At 40.5% G+C, this 25085-nt stretch overlaps 1 protein-coding gene across 1 annotated transcript; it reads right to left on the bottom strand.

The window, feature by feature from the left end:
* Window positions 1–585: 585 nt before the first annotated feature.
* On the bottom strand, window positions 586–23901 carry pepd (peptidase D). The gene is made up of 15 exons (XM_061814716.1): window positions 23796–23901; window positions 18417–18600; window positions 18165–18292; window positions 18005–18068; window positions 15341–15388; window positions 13466–13527; window positions 12983–13027; window positions 9225–9300; window positions 8372–8418; window positions 6597–6665; window positions 4941–5018; window positions 4594–4742; window positions 3980–4164; window positions 3719–3910; window positions 586–899 (listed from the first exon to the last, which is right to left on the bottom strand). Exons 1-15 carry the CDS (start codon window positions 23810–23812, stop codon window positions 756–758), a joined length of 1488 nt encoding a protein of 495 aa, XP_061670700.1. The 5' UTR covers window positions 23813–23901; the 3' UTR covers window positions 586–755.
* Between the last annotated feature and the right edge of the window lie 1184 nt (window positions 23902–25085).

The raw sequence follows: 25085 nt of genomic DNA, 5'->3' as shown, positions 1-25085 counted from the left end.
GCCATCTTTATGTTAGACCACTTCTTTTTTTCATTCAGCGTTAAACATAACTGACCATTTCTGGAGAGACCTGAAAATGGCTGTCCACCAAATTTCACGTTGAATACCTGACAAAGCTGGAAAGTATCTGCAATGAGGAATGGCAGAGGATTCTCAAACCAAGGTGAGAAAAACCTGTTGCATCAAAAGGGTGTTTCCACTAATAATGAAGTTCTCCCCGTGCCTGGGTGGGTTTTCTCCAGGCACTCCAGTTTCCTCCCACATCCCAAAAACATGCAACATTAATTGGATAAGCTAAATTGCCCCTTGGTGTGATTGTGAGTGGGACCGTTGTTTGTCTCCATGCACCTTCTGATTGGCTGGCAACCAGTTCAGGGTGTACCCTGACTCCTGCCTGATGACAGTTGGGATTAGCTCTGGCGATCTCGAGACCCATGTGAGGATAAGCAGCTCAGAAAATGGATGGATGGAAAAACAAGGGGTATAAAGGCTAGAAGTCACACTTTCCCTGTGTGACAAGACCGACATCTAGTGGTCATTATTAGAAAGTGCATCTTATGAATGATAAGACAACAGCTGTACATACAGATTTGCAAAAATCAATTTTTATTCACTTTCACACCGTTTGTTTTGTCAAGTAAGTAAGTCTTTTAATATTGATTCAAGTAAATGTTTCTGTTGAACTGCATCATGAGCAAGCTTAGATGCGTTCATCCTGTGTTGACTGGTTAGTTTTATGGATTGAAAGTTGTGCATCAAAATTTTTGACTGGACACGAGCGGGCTGAAAGGCTTATTAGTGTTGCTCATAAAGGCCTCAATCTCATCCACGTTCCTTGGCACACAGGTAAGCAGCTCAATTCCGTCCGCGGTGACGGCAATGTCGTCTTCGATGCGAACCTGCCAACATGGTCGAAATGGGACACAATTAACTGAAACACACCAAATCTCTAGACACATCGTAAACACCATGAAATACAATAGGGTGCAGACCAAGGACTTAAATCCATACAGCTGCACAACTGACTTGCAAATTTTCCGTTGTCACTGTGGTAGCACATACATGGGACGTTGAAATAGTCGCACACCATAGTGTGTGCTGGAAGAGTTGGTTCCTCTTCTCTGACAGCACAAAATACAGTTGGGAGATTGTGCAAAATACAAAAACAGTACAATGATTTGCAAATCTTTTTCAACCTAATTTAATGATTAAATGGATGATTTTGTTTCCCAGCAAATATTCCATTAATTGTGAAATTGATGCCTGCACCACATTCCCAAAAATCTGCGAGAGGGGAAACAAAAGACTGGGGAAACTGAGGAATGGGGAGAAAAAAAAAAGTTCCCCTTTGGAACAACCACAGGTCTTCTTCTTTCTTCTTTTCCTTTCAGCTTGTCCTGTTCGGGGTTACCACAGCGTGTCATCTTTTGCCATTTTAGCCTATCTCCTGCATCTTCCTCTCTAACCCCAACTGCCCTCATGCCCTCCCCTCACAACATCCATGAACCTTTACTTTGGTCTTCCTCTCGCCCTTTTGCCTGGCAGCTCCATCCTCAGCACCCTACCACCAATATACTCACTCTCCCGTCTCTGAACATGTCCAAGCCATCAAAGTCTGCTCTCTCTAACCTTGTCTCCAAACCATCCGACTTTGGCTGTCCCTCTAATGAGCTCGTTTCTAATCCTATCCAACCTGTTCACTCCAAGCGAGAACCTCAACATCTTCATTTCTGCTCCCTCCAGTTCTGCTTCCTGTTGTTTCTTCAGTACCACCGTCTGTAATCCGTACATCATGGCCAGCCTCACCACTGTTTTATAAACTTTGCCCTTGATCCTGGCGGATACTCTTCTGTCACATAGAACACCAGACTCCTTCCGCCAACTGTTCCACCCCGCTTGGACCTGTTTCTTCACTTCCTTACCACACTCTCCATTGCTCTGTATTGTTGACCCCAAGTATTTGAAGTCCTCCACCCTCGCTATCTCTTCTCCCTGGAGCCTCACTCTTCCCCCTCCACTTTTCTCATTCACGCACATATATTCTGTTTTACTTCGGCTAATCTTCATTCCTCTCCTTTCCAGTGCATGTCTCCATCGTTCTAATTGTTCCCCCGCCTGCTCCCTGCTTTCACTGCAGATCACAATAACTTCTGCGAACATCATGGTCCAAGGGGATTCCAGTCGAACCTCGTCTGTCAGCCTATCCATTACTACAGAAAACAGGAAGGGGCTCAGAGCTGATCCCTGATGCAGTCCCACCTCCACCTTAAATTCTTCTAACACACCAACGGCACACCTCGCCGCTGTTCTGCTGGCCTCATAGACGTCCTGTACTATTCTAACATATTTCTCCACCACACTTGACTTGCGCATGCAGTACCACAGTTCCTCTCTTGGTACTCTGTCATAGGCTTTCTCTAGGTCTACAAATACACAATATAGCTCTTTCTGACCTTCTCTGTACTTTTCCACGAGCATCCTCAAGACAAATAATGCATCTGGGTTCCTCTTTCTAGGCATGAATCATGGAATGGAACAACAATGGAACATCCCCAGGTGAACAGGTTAATTGGAAACAGGTATGTGTTGTGTAGAACAGGAGCTGCTCTTCACAAGCAGCAGTAAGCGACAAGGTTCACTTTGTGAATAACTATGTGAGCAAATACTCCAACACTTTAAGAATATTTGTCAATGTACAATTGCAAGGAATTTAGGGATTTGGTCAAGATACTAAATGATTAAGAGACACTGAATGCCCAAGACCTTCGATCCCTCAGGTGGCACTGCATTATAAACTGGCATGATTATGCCACGGGGGTTCAGGAACACTTTGGGGGGTAAAAAACAAAAACTCTCAGTTAACACAGTTCATCGCTTCATCTACAAAAGTTCCTTCAAACTCTAGCATGCAAAGTTGCTACATCTACAAATGCAAGCAAACCTCTATCCATGCAAAGCAAAAGCCATACGCATCATCTTAGATCGACTGAGTAGAAGCTTGTTTCGCTCTGAAGAGTACAACTTTGAAATTGCTTTTGAAAATCATGGACACTTTGTCCTCGGGGCCAAAGAGGAAAAGGACCATCTGGATTGAAGTTCAAAAGCAAGCATCTGTGATGGTATGTTTTAGTGCCCATGGCATGAGTAACGTGCACATCTGTGAAGGCAAAGAAGAGAGCAGAGTGTTGACCAACTGAAGTTGTATATCAAGCAGGAATGGAAAATCATTTTTCTGACAAAGCTTCAACAATTTGTGTACTTAGTTCTCAAATGGTTGTTGTTGGTAAAAGGAAAGGTAATGTAGCACAGTGGTGGACATGCTCCTGTCCAATTTTTTTGGACATTCATTTTTGTACTTTACATGAATTTGCAAATCATTGTATTCTGTTCTATTAACATTTTACACAATGCCCCGACTTCACTGGAATCCAAGTTTAAACTAGCTATTGAACAACCCCAGGTTGAAACAAAAGAAGTTATTTTTCAATCTGACAACATCCCAACAGCTAGTAAATCATTGAAAGCAGAAACTGTCATGCCAGCTGACCTTTACACCGGAAATTCTTGATGCGGATGCACAGCAAGTAACGGACAAACTGATTCACTGACTGACTTTGACTAACTACATCGCTAATGAAACTTTTGACAGAAAGAAGCAATATCCAAACTCCTGGTTTTGGCTTTGGTGTAACCGTGAATGAAAACAGGGTGTACTGACCCCACCGAAGCCTCTAAAGCGACTCAGCACTTGGTTGTTGATGAAGCAGCTCTTTGTGGGGTCATCCAGGGCCTGATCCAGCAGGTGGTTGATGAAGTAGATGCCAGGTTCCACGGTGAGCACCATGCGTTCCTGGACCAGGCGGCCCATCCGTAGACTCTTCAGCCCAGGCTCGTTGATGCGCTCCGCTCCCTGAGGGTGCAGCCAGGTTACCACCCGATCCAACGGATTCTCGACATCTGCCTGTGAAGGCGCTCTCACCTCGGGGTAGCCGCCCACGTCGTGCACGTCAATGCCCAGCAGGTGTCCCAGACCGTGGGGCATGAAAATGGCGCCGAGGTGGACTTTCATCATGTCTTCCACGCTTCCCTTCAGGATGCCTACCTTCACCAGCTCCTCCAGGTGGATCTGGTCAGCCAGACGGTGCATGTCGGTCCACTTCACGCCTGGACATAGGAAGGTTTTAACATGGTCAAATCTCTGATTAGTAAATACTCATTCAATATTTCCATATCAGTCAGTACTCAATCCTCCTTATTACGTTCACTGACATTGTTGGCTGTTCAATTTAAATATTCATGTTAAGATAGAGGACTGGCAGTGAATGAGTGAACATTGGAACGATGGTGGAGAAAAAAAATTGCTTAGTAAACGTGTAATTTGCATGAAAAAGACAACGCTGCAAAGAAACAAAGAAGGCTATTCCCGTCCATGTTTCAAAGCCAAGAAAACTATTTGACTGATAGACGGGCGAGCTAACTTTACCAAACTGATTGCAGGCGATGTGCAAACCATTCATCAACCATTCCGTCTTTGTTAATTATTATTATTATTATTAGTAGTAATAGTAGCGGTGGTGGTAGTCGTAGTTTCACCTGGTCTGATGGCGGCCATGACTGTTCTGGAGGCCTTTAGGACCGCCTCGTAGATGGCCCTCTGGTCAGCAGTAAACTTGCCGTTGGCAGGGAACGAGCACGTGATGTCTGACGAGTAGCAGTAGTATTCGCCGCCCATGTCGAACAAACTGGGAGCAGAGGACACCAGAACAAAACGTCTTTCAATTTGGTAGGATTTGAATTTTTATTTATTTTTTTATTTTATTTGATCTGTTCCAAGGTTCAATTGTCACCACCGTAACACAATATAGTGCACAGATAGTTTGGGAGAAGTCAGATGTTCAGTTCTAAAAGTCTAAACACATAAATGAAATGGCACCACTCACCACATGTCGCCATCCATGATAGTTTTGTCATTGGGAGCCCCGGCGTGACCGTAGTGCAGAACAGAGGAATTGTTGCCCCTGTGGGGCACATCGTCAAAAGCGACGCGACATTATAAATGTAAAAACACCAGTTGACTTTGCTATAAAAATGTTCATTAACAAGGTGAGCGTGAGTTTAGCGTTCCAAGATGTCCTATGAATGTAAAAAGAAGTTCACCCTCACCGCTCAAAACCTGACTTTACTGTAATGACGATTTTAATGTGGCCGCATCACAGCTTTTTCTATTCAAGATTGGTTCATGCCACCGAGGGGACGAGACTTTCAGCAAAGAAATCCGGCCAGCCCAAGTACCGTAATTTGCAGGCTATAAGCCGTGACTTTTCTTTTACATGCTTTCAACCCTGCGGTTTATGCGCTGATGCAGCTAATTTGTGGATTTTTTTTACGCCCGCAGAAAAGGTAAAAGTGAGATTGGTGGAATATGTGTGCCGATGAAGTGATTTTTACCGGTATGTTTTTTTGTTTTTTTTTAAACCAGCCATGTTAGCGCTGCGCTAGCATCTTGCTGCTGTGTTACTGCTGTGTCTCAGTGATTTAGGTTTTGTTTTTGTTTTTTTAAACGGCCCTATTAGTACTGTGCTAACAAGTTGCTACGGTGTAGCTGCCACGACTGCTTTTTTTTTTTTTACCGGCCATCTTTGTGCTACCGTGTTGTTGCTATGCTAAGCTAAGGTATTAAAACTTTGAAAACTCTGTGTACTGTCTTTTTTTGTAAATACCTCGTGTTTCAATGTGGGTTTCAATGTGGGCACTTGCGGCTTATGTATGTACCAAATGGTGAGGCTTCTAAGCAGGCGTGCTCTGTAGGCTTGAAATTACGGTACTTCCTGGTGCCAGAGTCCCTGTGGCGTTAGAATGTGAGTTTTGCAAAAATCTGACAGGCAGCGATACAGCATGATGCTACGGAGGAAAAATGAAATGCTTCATGTTTGAGCGAACAAAAAGCTCCATTGTCGATTATTGAAAGGTTCTACGGCTATGGCAATGACCAAGACAGAATAAAAGGAGGGAATAAACTCGGGGTCAACAGGCACTCCCCAGCCACAGTGCATAGTATGTCTCCCAGCGCTGTGAAATCAACTCTCCTGGCATGAAACATCCCTAACTGAAGAAATACATTCCTATGATACGGTACTTAATGACAATGCTAGTAATGCAGGACCAAAAGTAAAAGATCCAGCATAAGTTTGGTCAGAACTTCACAACAATATTAGTGAAGCTGGACTTTTAGCAGTTCTGCTGTAATTACCAAAGACAATTTTAGCTTTAGATTTTGGTACAGAACACAGTGAAGTGGAACTAAAGTGCTTTTGTCAATCAGAGTCAAACATGACAATTTCACCGCCTCTGACGACGTTATGTCACCGCAAAATTTGGATTGAGGCCAGGTTGTTAATCACGACAAAGCTTTGTGAGTGAACGAAAACTAGTTAAGTTCTAATCCCCAAGCAAAACTCGCGCGGCCTTGGATACACAGAAGACCGGTGGGTGTTTATGCGTGACCATGCCACTAATTAAGTTTTAAAGCACAAGCGTCACCCATTTTATTTTGGTTTTTATATTGCCAGTGTGTAATAAACAGAAGGCATGCTCACGAGCCACAGATGCAAGTGTACGAGGTGTGCCGCATCCCTCCTTTGGTGTAGCAGTAGTGCTGGAACAGGCTGGAAAGGAAGAAAATGATTTTTAAACAATAAAATAATAATATGAACAGTAATTAGAATGAAGGCATGCATGTGGCCACTTCGAGACAGATTCACAATTGGCTAACTAACTTTTTAGTACCCTAACGTCTACGTACTTGACTGAGTACGTCGGTAGCCAACTCACTCCAGTGCAGTCAAAACGTATTGGCCTCCTTCTCACGTTCTTATTTTTTGCATAGTACCTCCACTTTAATGTTTAACATCATTAAACAAATGTAGCCTGGGTGAAATTGTTTTTTTAAAATGGCGATTTCATGGATTAAAGAAAAATATATATACAGTATATATATTCAAAGCTACCTGGCTCTTTGTGAAAACCTAAAAGCCTCGCCACGCCCAAACAACTGAAGCATCAAAATGAAATCAAGCATTTTCCATAACTGGCAATGAATCTTACAAATCTCTATGGAGATATTTTGGCTAACTGTTCTTTGCAGAATTGTTCAAATCCATTACACTTTACGCGTTTTTGAGCTTTACCGGCCATTTTAAGGTAATGCCACTGCGTTTCAATTGGATTCAAGTCTGGACTTTGACTCGGTCACTCCAAAACCTTCTTTTTGTTTTTTTGAAGACATTGAGAAGTTAAATTGATTTTGGTTTGTATTATTGTACTGCTGCAGAACCCAAGGTTGGTTCAGCGTGCCCAGTACATCTGGAGGTAATCAGGCTTAGGTTTGATCAGTGAAAATTACCCCAATATCGTGATGAGCCACATTTATAATTTATTTACTTTTTAACACAGGGCTATATAATCTTTTTCTTAGTAAATCAAATTCCCATTTAAAAACATCATTTTAAGTTCATTTGGTTTATATTTGTCTATTAATTTGTTTAATATCAAACATTAAAGTGGAGAAACTGTGCAAAAATATTTCAAGTTTTTTTTTATGGCACTGTACGTGACTAAACGACTAAATTAGCTAAATTAGCTTTGACTAAGTACTTGTCAAACTCACGAGAATAGGCCTCTTCACACTTGTGCGGTCCCCAACAGCAACATTAACATTGCATCATGTGACCTACGCATTGCCACGCGCAGCATTTCAGTGTAGCTTTCCGCACACACGTCAAAAAAAAAGTTGCTGTGCACAGAAAGCCATGGAGATCATCTCTCGTGATTGGTCCGTTTTAGTTGCGTGATAGACACGGTGATGTCAGCGCGGTCACTGCACGCGTGAGTATAAACAGGCCTTAAGACACCTAACTAAATACAAGTTTAATTTCCATCAACTTTATTATACCAACTATTTCACAAGTTAACTAACTTAGGAACAAAAAGGAATCAAATTAATTATTTCACTATTTGACCAACTACTTCAGACTAGCTAGCTAGCTTGCTATTTGACTAATAGATTCCTACTTCCACTGACAAATACCCAAATTAACATGGCATATTTTATTATCTACGTAGCCAACTACTTTTTTACTTTTAGTATTCATGCCAGTGCAGTTATATATTGGATAACAGGTCGTAAACGATCACTGGCCAGTTCATTAGGGACAAAATATAATCAAAAGGAGAACAAAGAGCTGTAAAAACCATACTACTGCTTTTACGATGATAATGACACGGTCACAGATGTCATTTCAAATTGTTATGTTGCTGTTGTGGTCATTCCATTTTTGATACAGTAAGTAGTCGGGGGGGGGGGATCCTTTACCTTTCCATTTCATATTCTTTCTGTCCAGGTTTCACACTTTTCATGATCTACAAGGACAAATAAAAGAGGGAATGCTAGTTATCAATATGTTAGAAAGATGTTTGTGCCACAAGCCCTATTCGAGCGTCGGGGAGTAATTCCTTAAATCCACAGTGGAACCTTGGTTTACCAGCAACTTAGAAACAACAACAACAACAACAACAACAAAACTTACCTTGGGTTATTCATTATTTTTAGTTGAATAGTCTTGGCATGTTGCCGAAGGCTTTCAGAACTTTGTGCTTTTTCTTGCACCAAATAATCATTTGGCTCTGTACTTTAGGAATCATTTTTTTGACATAATGGCCACCACATCCCATAATGCAATGCAAAAGCAAAGCTGCATTGTAGTATGTAGTGTCCATTTAAGGCTAGCAGTAACCATATTGAATGAAAATGACAGGTAAAGGCTATTAGAGCATCTCCAAACAGGTTGATGTTCTTGTGTCTACAGGTCCTCATTATATTCAGAAATATAAGGTCCACGGAATGAGTTCTACCAAATATGTTGTCCATCTGTGTATGTATCATATTTTTTGTAATCAATTTATTACCGTATTTGTGTAAACAACGAATATGTGGTTAATTCCAAAATAATGACCAATGGTTTGAATAAACTTTTCTGGAGGAAACATCGAAGGGTTCAATTGATTATTTCAAAATTAAGAAAGGGAAAGAAAATGCAATTAAAACTAATCACTTATATTACTTGGAGAAAGTAGTTGAAATCGTTACACTACTGTCACATTTTCAAAAGGGTACTAATTGTACCCAAATACATTTCCAAAGTAATCCTTCCAACACTGCTACGTACCATCTTGTGGGCTTCGCTTGACACCTTGTTGGTGTACCTCAGGACCTCGAGCTCCATGTCCGTTTTAATCAGGCGGCTGCAGGGACAGACAAGTGAGACCAAGAGGGGACCTACGTGATGCAAATCAGGAGTGAACTTCGCATACTAACAAACACCAGCGTGGAGTTGCGCTATTCAAAAGTGCTCTGCTAATAAGCATCCTGTGGAAACAACATGACCCAACACTTCAAATGTCCAGTAGAAACAATTTCTCTCTCTTTTTTTTTTTTTTTAATATTCCTTTTGCTTCTTCAGCTTCTAAACTCTACAAAAAATGACAAAGAAAACCAAAATGTTTCAACAACAAGTCCTTTGAAACAAAATGAAGTTTTGTGTTCTCGGCTACATTATGTACATCGATCAATATAGCGCATTAGCAAAAATGTTGACATTAAAATTTATGTTGCTGGCATATGGTGGAAGATCTTACAAGAACTCAACTTAGTGAGCAAAGAAAAATCTTGAGGGTGGAAAGTGTGTTTGGCCCAAGTTTTCTGCTTTCTTTCATTGGCGATTGACACCTTTCATCCTAACATGGAATCAATAGTCTTCCTTTTGCTAAAAAGACTAATAATGCATCATTCCGAGGTCAGGTTGAGGTCATATGACAGAAGATCTCATAGGACTGAGGCTCAATAAGCATTAAAAGATTATACAAGGCAAATTTCGTTTTGCCGCTTTTATACATGAAAGCACGTGAGACGTTAGCATATTCGGTGAGAACTCATAATGCATTTAATCAAGGATCAAAAGAGTTAATCTGCAAAAGTAGTTAGCTTTTCTTTATGTACTAAAAGAAAAATGGACTGTTGCGATGGATCACTATATCCGAGATGTTAGCATAAAGTGGGAAATCTTAAAAGACCTCAGCTTTGGTGAGTATCAAAATATTCATTCTTGGATAAGTTCATTTTGCCCCCAATTTTGCAACCTTTAATCCTAAACATAACATGCAGTCACACATGAGACAGTCACATATTTCATTAAACCTTTATGACTGTGAAATCCTAAATGTTTCTCATCACCTCAATATATCAATAACTATCCACAACTAATTGATGGACAACTACTTTTGGACTCCTAAGTCTAGGATAATCATTTGTACAACTTCTTTTAATTTATTATTATCATTTCATTTATCATTTATTTTCATTACATTTCGCAATTTGAAATTGTCACAGATTTAAGAAAGACTCATTGAAACGGCGGTATAAGATTTGCTTTTGCCGAACACATAAAATGATTTGGTGGGCCGGATCTTGCACCCCAGGCCTTGAGTTTGACACCAGGATAGACCAGTCTAACTAACAAATGTATGATGTCACAAGAGATGTTAGCGCAAGACCTCAGTTCAACAGGTATCAAAAGATTGATTCAGGGTAAGTGTTTGACTTATTCTTTGACTTTTCTGCCTTTTTTGTGACTGGTATTCCTAAACTGACGGACCTTCGTCGTGCATGACAACACACAAACCTGTAGCGTATTGCATGTGCGCTTACGAGACCGCAGTTCAAAGAGCTTCAAAGAAACACAGTAAATGAAAGGGGGAAAAAAACCACCAGGTCTATCTATGAGTTACATGATGGAGCATCACCACAGACATCGCCACTTTTTTTTTTTTTTTAAACAAAGTTAATGCACACGTTTTGTTGTGTTTAATGTTCTACACTGGTTAACCTTTTTTTTTCTGCAAACGTCTGAAAATATTTCCTCCCAACATGATAAACAACAAAAAAAAAAAAAAAGGAAAAAATGACTAGTGAAAGGGCAGGGCATTAATGCCAAGCCACGTGACGAATGGTTGCAGGGTTTGTTGTTTTGCCGTGCGCGGGAAATGATGCCTCTCGCAACAGGAGGTGTGACTGAGGAGCATTCCTCCTCATTTTGGCCAAAAGTCAATTCATCTGATGGCTGCAAAGTCTAATGCAGGAAACAACCAGTCGTACACGTAGTCCATTATGTCCGTGCTCGCTTGTTAATGTTTGGGGGTGGGGAAACAGACCTGCTTGATGAAGCTGTGCATTACTTTGTAGCAGGAGGTCAGATTCAGACTGGACTTTTAGAAAATCAAAGAAGAAATAAGGAATTACTTTTTGTCATTATTTATAGTACGTCACTGTGGTAAATATACAAAATGCAAAAAATGCATGTGTTAAAGTCACATGCTAACGAAGCTAAAATTAATGTACATCCCGCAAAGCTAACAAAACCAAGGGTTTAAATAAAAAGCACAAAAAGTCCAGATAGTAAATGTATGTGCTAAATGCATTAAAAAAAGTTGTAATAGGATGTCAATTAATTGACAAGCTACATGTGAACAAATTTTGCATTAGAATGTATTTGTTACTTTAAAATGATATGGTCAGAATCGCTAATTGCCTAGCTAAAGAAAGTACATGCTGAACCATAAAAAAAAAAAAAAACTTGCACGGATTTGTTAATTTGAAAAAGAATGTACAGAGAAATTAAACTACGTGCTAGGTTCCCAACAAAAGCATCTGTTCTAACTTTGTGTCTGTGAATTTCTGTGCTGAACTTCCCCCAAAAATTTTAAATCAATGAATTTAAAGTACATTCTAAAATGCGGGGTGCCCTGAATTTTTTACCCCAAGATCTACTTTTCAAGCAGCCAGTCTCCCAAGAGCTACCCACGAGGGTTGGGGGGAGGGGTATGATGATGCTCCCAAAGAATTTCATGGTTAACGTTATGTCGCCTCCTAAATTTAAAATACAGAATTAGTCTGTTGTGCACGATATTGTCTGTACTGTCATCCTAGATCAAGCTGTGCCAAGGTATAATTTTAAAACGACACACCATCTCATCCTACACTTCCAACTTTAGCTTCAGACCAGCCCTTTCCCACTTGGAAAAGAAAATCTCATCCAGTTTCACCACGTTTTCTTTGATTATTCACATACTCCGACAGTCATTGCATCTTAAAACAACAGCATTTCTTTTTTTATCTTTCTCCATTATTATCTAGAGTAAAGATAAGCAGCATGTGTAGCTCGTCTTTGGTCTACGTTGCCCAGACTGTGATGCTAACTAAAGCAGCGGTGGTGGACGCTGTCATTATAAAACAAATTGATGGGCTGTGTAAGTCCTGTAACATTTGTAATTATGACTGTACGTCTTTAAGAGCAGGGGTGGAGGGGGGGGTGTAAGGTAAACTAGGAAAAGGAGACTGTGGCGGAGCAGCGGTCGTTGTGAGAGAAAATTCCTTGTGCTGCCTAAAAGAAACCAGTGGCTTCTTCTTTTCATTTTTTACAGTACGTATGTGAAGTGTGCCATTGGATGTAACAACCAGTCATCCCTCACTCAATGAATCACCATTGAACCAGTGCATGTTTTTGTTATGCATTAAGGAGAAAAGTCTTGTTTTTGTTTGATTTGCCCCCCCTCCCCCACGTTTGTTAGTATGATGAAATTTGTAGCTGACTACTAGTGTGGCCTAAACCGATGTCCAAATATGAGGTATTTTGAGTGAAACAGCCCGTCAGCAACATATTAGGGGAAAAAAAACAACTATGAACTAGTTAATTTGTTCAACGGGGTTCATAGATCAGAATTTTCAATTGGGAACTATGAACTGAACTAGTTCATTTTTGGAACGGTGAACAGAAACGTTTGAAGTAGTTTGCATAGAAAATAACCTTTCCAAACACTGCTTCAGGTTGCTTTGAATTTTGTCCTCAATCTCATGCACGTGACATCTTACCATTCCACGATGACCGGGTGCAACAAGGTGTTGTTCACTTGGAATCTGAACCAAAAAAAAAAAAAAAAAAGTAGCTCAGTTCGACAATATCAGAGTTCACAATTACTTATAAGAAAAAACATCTTAAAATATAAATCCCTAGTAAATATTTTATTGATTTGCTTCTATTATTATTCTCGAAGTGTTCTTTCTGGCTGCTTGGTCATGCCCCCCACCACAAATCACCACCGCCCAGTGCGCTACCACCACCCTCCACCCATTCCCAGAAGAGCAAGAGGACCCTTCCGTCCAGCAGGGCCTGCCGCAAGAGCCAACCACTGTCAGTCCATAATGAGCAAGTGCAACCAGCGTGAAGGTGTTTTTACTATTATTATTATTTTCAAAACAACAAAGAGCAACACGAAAGACAACATTGTTTACAGCACTAAATTAGCACTATGCATGAAAACACATAAAGCAAAGTGTAATTAAAGGGAAACCTACTGGCTAATTCCTTCAAAGGAGGCTTCACGGCTGACGCTCCCACTGTCTGTGTTCTGTCCACGCTACAATGAAGACAAGCACATGCACACGCACACAAATGAGAAACGTTAAATGCATCCAAGTTTCTTTCTATCAACAACAGTAGAATGTTCACATTCTGACTCACAACCATATAACTGGTAACAAATTAGCCTTATAACTGAAAGCGATATAAAAATGAAAATCATCTATCATCCTGCCATCCATAAAAGCAACACCAAGTAGTGGGAAGCTGGGAGGTAGTCAATCAGTGGAGAAGAATATTTATAGTTGAATGGTGCGTTGTAAGCTTGAGATAGAATGTAGCATATCGTGACAAAATTCTCAATATTTAAACTATATTTTCACAATTTAAATCCCCTTATAATAACTCGAGATTTCAGTTTTATTATGGTAAAACTCCAGCTTTTTACTAGTAAAAAGTAATTTTATTCCTCATACAGTAATACTACACCTATAGCAGACCTCAAATTCAAAATGAGTGACTATTTGCACGCGTGCGCACACACACAAAACAGTTTGAACATTACATATCTTGTCTTTGTAGTGTATTCAAATTAATATATTGGTTGGAAAGGATTAGCAAATTTGCATTACATTTTTATTTACATGTTACACAACATCCCTCCTCAATTGTAATTGGGATTTGTAACACGATTTTATAGTAATTTGACTTCATTCTCACCATTACACCTTTTTCTGTGGCATGACAAATATGTTTCTTGCATAATGTCAGATCAAGGACAATTACCGGTGCGCTATGATTGGCTGTTGTATCCCATTAGAACACCGCCTAGAACTTCCAGACGGGAAAATGAGGATGTGATTTAACCCACGCTAATCCTAATCTTAACCCATCCCAAACAATGTTAAGCACCAACCCTGAACATAAACTTTGTTCTTATTTCATCACACGTGGATTCACATTTGGGATGGCCATCTCATTACATTTGCATAGTCTAACCTTCCTGCTATGCAGTAGCCAATTATGAGGTAGGTTCCTGCCTGGAAACCATGCGGGATACGTAATAATCCGCCACATGTGCTTCCATTGTCCCACAGCGCCAGTAAAGCAGCAGCGCCCAATTCTAGAACTAACAGAGTTCGTCAACAATATTTAATGTCAAATGGAAATTTCTTTTTGAACGCATTGTTCAGTCCCAGGCGGCACAGTCGATCAGCTCGAAAGCGTTGGTCTCAAAGTTTTGAGGTCCCATGGACCCGCCTGTGTGGAGTTTGCATGTTGTCCCCGTGCCTGCGTGGGTTTTCTCCGGGCACTCGAGTTTCCTCTCATATTCCAAAAACATGTAACATTAGTTGGACACTCTAAATTGCCCGAGGTGTGATTGTGAGAGCGACCGTCGTCTGTCTCCATGTGCCCTGCGATTGGCTGGCAACCAGTTCAGGGTGTACCCCGCCTCCTGCCCGTTGACAGCTGGGATAGGCTCCAACACTCCCCGCGACCCTTGTGAGGATAAGTGGCTAAGAAAATGGATGGACGGACGTTCACTCCCAACAGTCCGTTTTACTCGATCTCAGTTATATCAGGGTCTGTTTAATCAAGGTTGCACAATAGGTTTTTTCTAAATATTCTTTTTTTTTTCCACATTACTGCTAATTCACAAATGTTAGATACCGATACAATGAGATGATTTCATTTGTCATTATGCTCCTCAAATTCCTACGACTCAGTCTACAGCTATATTGACATGTCTGGCATCCATTTTAACTCAAGTTTACGTCGGTAAACACGGTCGATTCCTGCCCTGCTGTCGCACTCGCACTTTTTTTTTTTTTTTTAATGAAGATAGCGTATGAAGAAAGAAAGCCACATACCAGTGTGAGGAGGACAGCTGGTTTCAGATTACCCAGGACTTCAGCAATCTGCAACACAAAAAAATAAATAAAACAATGACGACAAATATGAGCTTCTGTGCCCACCTACGCATACACACGCACACACACACACACACACACACACACACACACACACACACACACACACACACACACACACACACAAATACACACACTGCAGAATGGCATTCTGGCTGGCAGGTGTCGCCATGGCTCTGCAGCACAGATGTGACAAGGAACTTCAAATGACTTTATAGCTTTTCCAGCAGCCTAAAATGTCAAGTGACATTTTCCTGACATGCGGGCCCACCTGGGGAGCGTTCCAACTATCACACAGCTTTAGTTTTACACACATTAGCACCGGTGAAGGTCGTCTCTATTCGCAGCCATGGTGGACACAATACAGTAGAGCAGATGTCTCTGGTGGAGATGAGCAATTTTACAATACCCCACAAGTGAACAAATACAAGAAACTGCTGAGTGAAAGAGCTATTTTTGAAGTGCAATTACAGAGTAAAAATGCTGTTTTTTTTCCCAAACATCTATAGAAATAAGCGCGAACAGAATTTTAGGTTTAGTCTGCTTTCATTTACCATAATTTCCAGCCCACAGAGCGCACCTGATTATAAGCCTCATCCAGTACATTTGTAAAGGAAATACCATTTGCTAAATACTGTATATAAGCCACACCTGTGTAAAAGCTGCAAGTGCCCATATTGAAACACGAAATATTTACTAGTACCCAGAAAGAGTTTTCAAAGTTTTAATACCTTATCTTAGCTTAACATAGCAAGAACATAGCAGCACTAACAGGGCTGTTTTTAAAAAAAAAAAAAAAAAAAAAAAAACATACCTGAAAAAAAACAAACAGCCGCAGCAGCTACACAGTAGCACAGCAATAAGAGGGCCAGTTAAAAAAAAAACAAAACAAAACATACCTAAATCACTGAGACGTGGCAGTTACACAGCAGCAACACGCTTGAGCGGCGCTGACAGGGGTGGTTAAAAAAAACATTCTGATAAAAATCACTGAGACACGGCAGTAAGACAGCAGCAACATGCTAGCACACCGCTAATGCTAGCGTAGCGCTAGCAGGGCCGGTTAAAAAAAAAACATACCGGTAAAAGTCACTTCCTTGGCACACATATTCCACCGGTCTCACGCTTACCTTTTCCTCTTGAGTGCCCCCTTGCGGCCGTTAGAAAAAATGCACAAATGAGCCGCATCACTGCATAAGTCGGAGGGTTGAAAGCATGTAAAAAAAGTTGCGGTTTATAGGCCGGAAATTACGATATTTTGTTTTGTTTTGTTTTTTGGCCTCAGGTTAATTGTTATGAATGTGACGTGTTTCTTGTGAACAACATTTTTTATTTAAGAGGTCAGCCTGTTGTAAAATTAATATTTTACTTTGTCAAATCTTTACTGTTTCCCCGAGCGACACATAACATTGTATTCTTTTCAAATATTATTCCCATTATTATTTATTCTGACAACTTTTCTCATTATACTTTTTGTATTTTATTCTCGTAAAAGCAGTTCTTTTTATTCTTTTAATATTCAGACTTCATTAGGTTCGGATAGTTCAATGTCATACTGACAATGGAAACTTCTTCCAATTTAATTCTAAAAATTATTACATTTTCCTTACAATATAACTTTATTCTCAGTATGTGATACAATAGATGCACAACAAAAAAGGATTAATGTGAATTTAAAAATGTCAAATCATTTACCGCTGTGTTAATCTTAATATACTGCACGCATGAAGTGACGGCCATCTACTACATTTGAAAAAGTACTGATATACATGCCCCCCCAAGGCAAACAAATGTCAATCAATAAGACATTTTTGAAGACTTTAAAAATGTGTTTTACACCTTCGTGAGAAGATGCAGCGGAACCATCTTGAGCAATTGGCAAGTCGAGCCAGGCGAAACATTTTGATGTGCGCAGGGACTCCCAAGCAACTCTTTTGGGTGGATGGAAAAAAAAAAAAAAAGCTTTTTTTTTTTTTTTTAAAAAAGTATGCATGCAGAACTTACGTAGATCACAATATTGACAGTGTGGCTTCCTACTGTGCTTTCAGCGAAAGTCCCTGCTGGCAACACTTAACGCGACCGAACTGAGCTATTATGGCATTTTAGTGTTTTGAAGGCTCCGACTGTGACTTTCGCAGAGGAAGCGGAGGTGGATTGACGTGGAAAGCCCACCCCCAGGCGGTTATTGCACGCCTCGGGGAAGCTGCATGAAAACCTTTGCTCTCAAGGGAACTCAGAAGGTCAGGATGTAAATTCAGCGGCGATTAAAAAAAAAAAAAAAGTGTGTTTGTATATATAGGTTTTTGTCACATCAACATTCTCAGGACTTTGATGCAACTGTGTAGATGGTTCTCTCACAATTGTTTGGTTATAAATAAATGTGCATGGAAGAATATAGTTAATAAGTGGGTCCACATGTGCACTCATTGGCCCTTCATAAAAAAATTCCATTATCATTACAAATGTATTGCACTCAACTATTGCCGTAAATCAATAGAATTGGAGCTTTTTACATTATTTTCCATCATGACTGTATTCATATTCAAAGCAGTCGTAGTGGTTGGAGGAACAATATAGTCCAGTTAAGAGAAAAGGCAGACCTACATCACAGGTGTAGTGCACCTCATCCACAGCATACTTCTTCCTGAAGTGGTCTTTGGAATAGATCCTGTCAACACAACACACAACAGATGCAGCTTTTAGAAAAAAACACACATTCATCCAACTCCAAACAAACCACCTCCCAGAAAACACAAAGACTTACTCCCCCATCCAAGTGGCGTAGCTTTCAGGCAGTTTCGGAACAAACAGGATGGATTTCCCTGAGTCCACTTCAATCGCTCCGTAGCAGTCAGCCTCAGTCACCCCAAAGGCCCAATGGAAGAAAGACTCCTGTAGTCAGAAAGTGTGAAGAGGGAAACGGTTAAAGCGTGTCTTATATTAGCATCTTAAAAGTCAACAATTTTTTCAAGGCCACTACAATGAAATAATACAGCCGTGCGTAACAACCACCGACCTGCCTGAAGAGGACGTCCGTGTCGGTGCAGTGCCTTTGCTGTTGCTCGCCGCCCTGCAGCACCACAACCGAGCAGGCCTCCGTGCCATCTTTGGCCCTCAGCCCACCGCACAGACGCCGACGGTTCTCTGCAAAAAGCTCGGCGGACACTCGAAGGGTCTCGTTACCCAGCCAGTAGACTGGTCTGAAAGCACAAAAGGGAAATGAAGGGGTGCTGGAATCGGATTAAAAAAAACGTAACAGATTTTTGCAGTTCGCTTACAGGCCAATCGTTTTTGGGGAGGCTAAAAAACCAAACGCACTGTTTCCATTAGGGATGGAGCAAATGCTGTAATTTACTGTATACTCCTTTTACATAGTGTCCCCAAGACATCTGATCCGGACACCAGATAACTGGTGTCTGTCTTGTGTTCTAAGCTACATTTAAGGACAATGTATGGCAAGATTGATAGAATAGCATGCAGTTGGATATTAAAACGTCAGTAATATTATTACTTGAACACGTATTAAATTTGCTTTTAATGCAGGCCATATTCAAGAAAAGTTTTGTTTTTGAACAATACTGTATTTGATTAGGGAGTCACGCTGGATCATCTGGTAAAGTGTCGGCCTCACAGTTCTGAGGTCCCGGGTTCGATCCCGGCCCCTCCTGTGTGGGGTTTCCATGTTCTCCCCGTGGCTGCGTGGGTTTTCTCCCGGCACTCCGGTTTCCTCCCACATCCCAAAAACATGCAACACTAAGTGGGCACTCTAAATTGCCCCTAGCTGTGATTGTGAGTGCAGCTGTTTGTCTTGATGTGCCCTGCGATTGGCTGGTAACCAGTTCAGGGTGTACCCCGCCTCCTGCCGTTGACAGCTGGGATAGGCTCTAGTACTGCCGTGACCCTCGTGAGGATAAGCGGCAAAGAAAATGGATGGATGGATGAAGGGACCTGGGTGAGGAGGACATTTTTCCATAAAATTCAGACATGTCTCCTTTAAAGAATCATGGAAGGTGACCTATAAAATGTAAAACAATGGTTCGCAATGCAATTGGCAAGGGAAAAAAAGATTGTGTTCTGTACCTTAGATCATTCCCAGTGTGTTTGTCGTGACCCTCATGAGGACGAGCGGCAAAGAAAATGTATGTATGTATGTATGTAAGTATTTCATTGAAATTAAACATTTTCATCACAATTCCAAGACATAATGGCAAGCTGGCAACCGGAACTCGTACTTGGTCTGAAAAAAAGAGGAGGGAGAAGGCCTATGAAATGAAGAAGAAGGACCCGGGTTCGATCCCGGCCCCGCCTGTGTGGAGTTTGCATGTTCTCCCCATCTCTGCGTGGGTTTTCTCTGGGCACTCCAGTTTCCTCCCACATCCCAAAAACATGCAACATTAACTGGACACTCTAAATTGCCCCTAGGTGGGATTGTGAGTGCGACTGATGTCTGTCTCCATGTGCCCTGCTATTGGCTGGCAACCAGTTCAAGATGTACCCAGTCTCCTACCCGTTGACAGCTGGGATAGGCTCGAGCACTCCCCGCGACCCTCGTGAGGCTAAGCGGCAAAGAAAATGGATGGATGAATAGTCTGGGAGGGATAAAGAAGTAGGAATATGGATGCATTGTTAATTCTTGTGTGTTAACTACAAAATAATTTCATGAGTCAAAAGAAATACCAGACTGCTTCTTGAGAACACACAAGAACATGCTGCCGTGATCCTGTATCACGCAGTCCCTTACTTCTCTTTATGTGCCGCACAGCAGCGTGCTGCCTGCCCGGGTCGAGGAGAGCCCAGTGAAGTTGAGTGGGCGATAGAGCTCATGAAATTGTCAAAAAGCGGCTGCCACAGTCACTGGCCCAAGTCTAGTTTATCCTCCATTTTGCAGAGTATAATTTGTACTCAGAAGGTATAGTACACCGTATATGACAAAAGTGCGCGAGCAGCTTAAGTTTTCGCATACAGTATTTTCCTCAAATAGAAGCCATGGATTTTTTTCACTCAATTCGACAGAGTACGAGAGAGGCCTCACTTTCAGAGTTGGCTACACACAGATCGAGCATACTAAGGGTTGCAGTGATTATGAGCTCTTATAGCAATGCACGATGTATTCATGCACTTACTGCCAATATTCATTTTGGTCACCACATTACTATAGTAATCAAGCCATTCATTTTTCTTTCAAGTCGCTTCACAAGGGTTGCTTTGTCTAGATCCATTTTTTTTGTAACAAGAAGTCACACTTAAATTCAGCTGAATAACTCTTTACTTGTCTCTATATAATATGTCAAAATTGCTTATAATATTAAGGTGTAATACCCTTGAGATATCGATCCCGGTTTGAAAAGAAAGGTAATTGTTGAAAAACATGATTCTGTAGGGTTCTGATTTCAAAACTGGTGGTACATCAATACATACTCTATGATGCTCCCCGCCCCCTTCTTGTCCATAGTCAACTGAGATAAGTTATAGCACGACCATGAACCTAGTGAGGATATGCGGTGCAGAAAATGGATGGAGACATGTATTCTGTTTTACATTTACAAAATGTTTTACACAATCTCCCAACTTTATTGGAATTGAGGTTTATGCTACACATTTGGTAGTAATTGGAAAAAAACATCTGGTCTTTCAAAGACCCCCTCAAAATTGCAGTTTATTTGCCTGAAGAATAACAACTATGAAGAAACGGAGCAATTTTAAGAGGGCCTTGGCGCTGCGTGCTCGGACCGTAATAACTGTGTTTATAGGGTTTATGGATCGACCTTGAGTACAGTCCAGTGTGCAGCATCAGATAAACTGTCTTATCAGCGACGTGGGACTTGCTATCTGACCCGTCATGTTACAAGCTTGTCAAAGTTCCGTCTTAATCTTTGCACAGCCACGGAGAATCCTCACACCACTTCAAATCTTATTATGTTTTATCCGAAGGATTAGCTACACGTCTTGGCAACACAGTGGCCCTTGGTGTTAAAAAAAAAAAAAAATCTGCATAACAATGTCACCTTGAGGTTTTAGATGAAATAAAGTAGTGCCGAGTTTAAATAATGGGGGGAGCCAAGTTTCTATGAGATGAAAAAAAAATCTGATTCATAAATGTGTAGAAATGTTCTTAGTCTGTGCGAATGTTGAACATATCATCAAGATCACCGTCAGATTCATGACACGTGTACCGGACAATTTTTTTTCACACCTCCATGAGTATGTTCATGAATCAAAATTCAGCAGAATTCGGCTCTCCAATCTGCATAAATGGTGGCCCGTTTCCCTATAAAAGGGCATCCATCTGATAATTCTCAGCCAATGTGCGGATGTTCAAACTTGTAAGACATGGCCCCGAAATGTGTTTTAGTGATAATTATTTGTATTTTATTTTATTTATTTGCATTTTCAATTTTTTTTTAATCAAAAACCTTGCTAAACACTGACCCCATATAATAATTTATTTTATCATTTTCATTTAGTCTAAAGATAAATTAGAGAACACTGCACACAAAATATGCATACAAAAAATGAATTAAGAGCCTAGAATAATCAAGCATGGCCTTCCATGCGCCTTTTCATTGCATAACTTGGGATGGTGCAAGAACTGCTGCTATCACAGGACAATAAAGTTCAAAAATTAAAATAAAAAGGAGGAGTTCACAACACCGTTTATAAGTTACAATGGCAGCAATTGAAAAGTGGCAGGTTGTTGCACGCAATTCCTGACGTCTGTCTCAGTCTATCTATTAACTAAAGCATGAAGCGAGATTCAGCACATTTGCATTTCGTGTGTGTGATAACATAACACACTTTTAAACACTGTAAACCAACAACATTTTCTTGTACATTTGAAGTCAGTCATTTACCAATAGTAAGCCAACAATGTCATTGATGAGATCAGATAACTAAACACAGGCACATACAGAATGAGTGCGCTTAAAGGAATGTTTTCTCAGTTTATCCTCACGGACAAAAAGCTATAATTGAACTTTATCTTTTAACAATGACTAATGAACCCATCTTTTTCAAAAAATATATTATTTGTGCATTGTATTTATTATACACATTTTAATAAGGAATTTACATAAACAAGAATTATAGAAGGTGAATATCCATCCATTTTCTGAGCTGCTTATGTTCACTAGGGTCACAGGAGTGGTGGAGCCAATCCCAGCTGGCAGGAGGTGATGTACATGCTGAACTGGTTGCTAGCTAATCGCAGGGCACATGTAGACAGACAACAGTCACACTCACAATCACGTCTAGGGGCAATGCAGAGTCCTCAATTAACCTACCATGCATGTTTTTGGGATGTGGGAAGAAACGGGAGTGCCCGGAGGAAACCCACGCAGGGACAGGGAGAACATGCAAACTCCACATAGGCACGGCTGGGATTTGAACCCCGAACCTAATCTCACCATTTGCACTCCCATTGATACCTATGGGCAATTTACAGTCTCCAATGAATGTTTCATGTTTTGGGGATGTGGGAGGAAACCGGAGTGCCTGGAAAAAACACACGTGGGTAAGGGGAGAACATGCTAACTCCACACACGCGGACCTGGATTTGAACCCCAGTCCTAAGAACTCTGAGGCAGATGCTCTAACCGGCTATCTCTGTGCGACCAGAAGTTGAACATATAATTGATTTTATTTGTAATAAAGGAGACAAGAAAACAAAATAGCATCTCAATAAATGTGAACTTTAATTAATAGATGTTTTAACTTGACCAATTCAATGCATCCATCCATCCATTTTCTGAGCTGCTTATCCTGACAAGGGTGGTTGAAGTGCTGTGGAGCCTATCCCCACTGTCAACGGGCAGGACGCAGGGTACACAAGGAACTGGTTGCCAGCCAATCGCAAGGCACATGGAGACAGACAACAGTCACACTCACAATCACACCTCGGGGCCATTTAGAGTCCTCAATTAACCTACCATGCATGTTTTTGGGATGTGGGAGGAAACTAGAGAAACTGGAGAAAACCCACGCAGGCATGGGGAGAACATGCAAACTTCACACAGGAAATTGTTTCTATCAGCTCAATTGTAAACTTTATAGGTCAAAATGTATATATTTTTGTTTTTTTCCCCCCATTTCTTTTTAACCATTTAGTCTATTATAGCACCACATGTCTGAGAGGAATGCTATTTCAGGTATGAGGTATGTCACGTATGTATAACATATCTGACAATAAAGTTACTTGAACTCAAATGATTTATCGTGGTCTTTATTCGGAGGGCTCTTCAACACTCATACGGCAAATGACACGTCTGAACTGTGTTGTCGAAAGTTTTTTTTAACATCAAATCGACGTGCCTAAAGAGTACGAAGGTGGTGTCGACGTGGCGTAGCTAAAGCATATTTCTTTATTTAAAAAAGTAAATAAAAAGGAAGAAAAACTCACTGTGGTGCTGCAGCCATGTTGACGTTTCTGCTTCAATGCTACTATCACGTGCCCCTCGGAAGTCACGTGATTTCTCTTTCGCTGTGACGCCAGAGGGCGGTACCTTCAGCAAAATCGGGTTTTTATTTTTATTTTTACTGTAAGTATTGTAGGCTGTTGTCTCATTATACTGCATTTCATTTTGTGAATGCTAAATATGTATATGTTAATATTTTATAACATTGCATAGCATATGGGTTTACCATGATAAGACATCGCCATAATAGTGGCGGTTGTACAGGATACGCTGCTTCATGTATGTCGTATACAGTATATAAAAAATGCTTACTAAACTGTTTTTATACCTGACATATGAACTGCTCTGTTCTTTAATCCAGCCCACGTGACATTTATGCGTTGCATTGCATAATCTACACGTTTTCACCCCACCCCTCCAAAAAGAAAAAAAATACGTGATAAAATGTATTTATTCTTTTTATTGTTTAATATATACATTTTCTCTTCCACTTATTCTCACTCAGGTCGCAGGTGATCTGTTGTTTATCTTGTTCCAGATGACTTCTGACGCAAAGCGGGTTACAGTATATCTTGAACCAAAGTCATAACTTGAAAAATCTGGACACTCTTGAAAGTGAATGCACTGCTCTGTCATTGTCTGATTCCAAGTCACATGATTTATGGACATCATGTTGTTACCCAGGCTCCATTCCCCCCACAGTGATGACCATTCATTTTTAGAATACTGTAAGCCCAATTTTTAACCTTTTTTCTATGTGGATTTTGGGAATAATTGGTTTTGTTTTGTGGCTATTGGCTGTTCCAGCCAATCCCGGACAAACCATGTGGATGTATTGCTCCCCGAAAAACCCTGAAAACAATACTTGTGGGAGGTGGAACATTATTTAAGTCTTGACTTTTTGTAATTGTTACACTATTCTTTTGTTTCTGACGACCTTATTCAAAATAACATGTTTTTTTTAAATCAATGATCATGTATTTCTCATAATGTTCACCAACTACTCATATTAATAATCTCAGAAAAAATATATATTACATCAATAATCAATAATAAAATTTAGATTTGGTTACATTTTAACCTTTTTTTTTTGGTTGCCCATCTGTTAGTTTGAAAAATCAAATGTGCTACTTGACCACAAATGCATGAGCATAAACTTAATTTCGTGGACTATGTGAGAATTCACAATTTTTTTTTCATGTTTTTGGTTCACAGGGAGCTACACACCGCTTGTTATACGTGTGACACTTTTTTAATTAAAAAGACCAATAAGG

This window comes from Syngnathoides biaculeatus, chromosome 3 (genome assembly GCF_019802595.1).
Source record: "Syngnathoides biaculeatus isolate LvHL_M chromosome 3, ASM1980259v1, whole genome shotgun sequence".
NCBI lineage: Eukaryota > Metazoa > Chordata > Actinopteri > Syngnathiformes > Syngnathidae > Syngnathoides > Syngnathoides biaculeatus.
The sequence above is the reverse complement of the archived record's forward strand: the minus strand, read 5'-3'. Positions and strand labels throughout refer to the sequence as shown.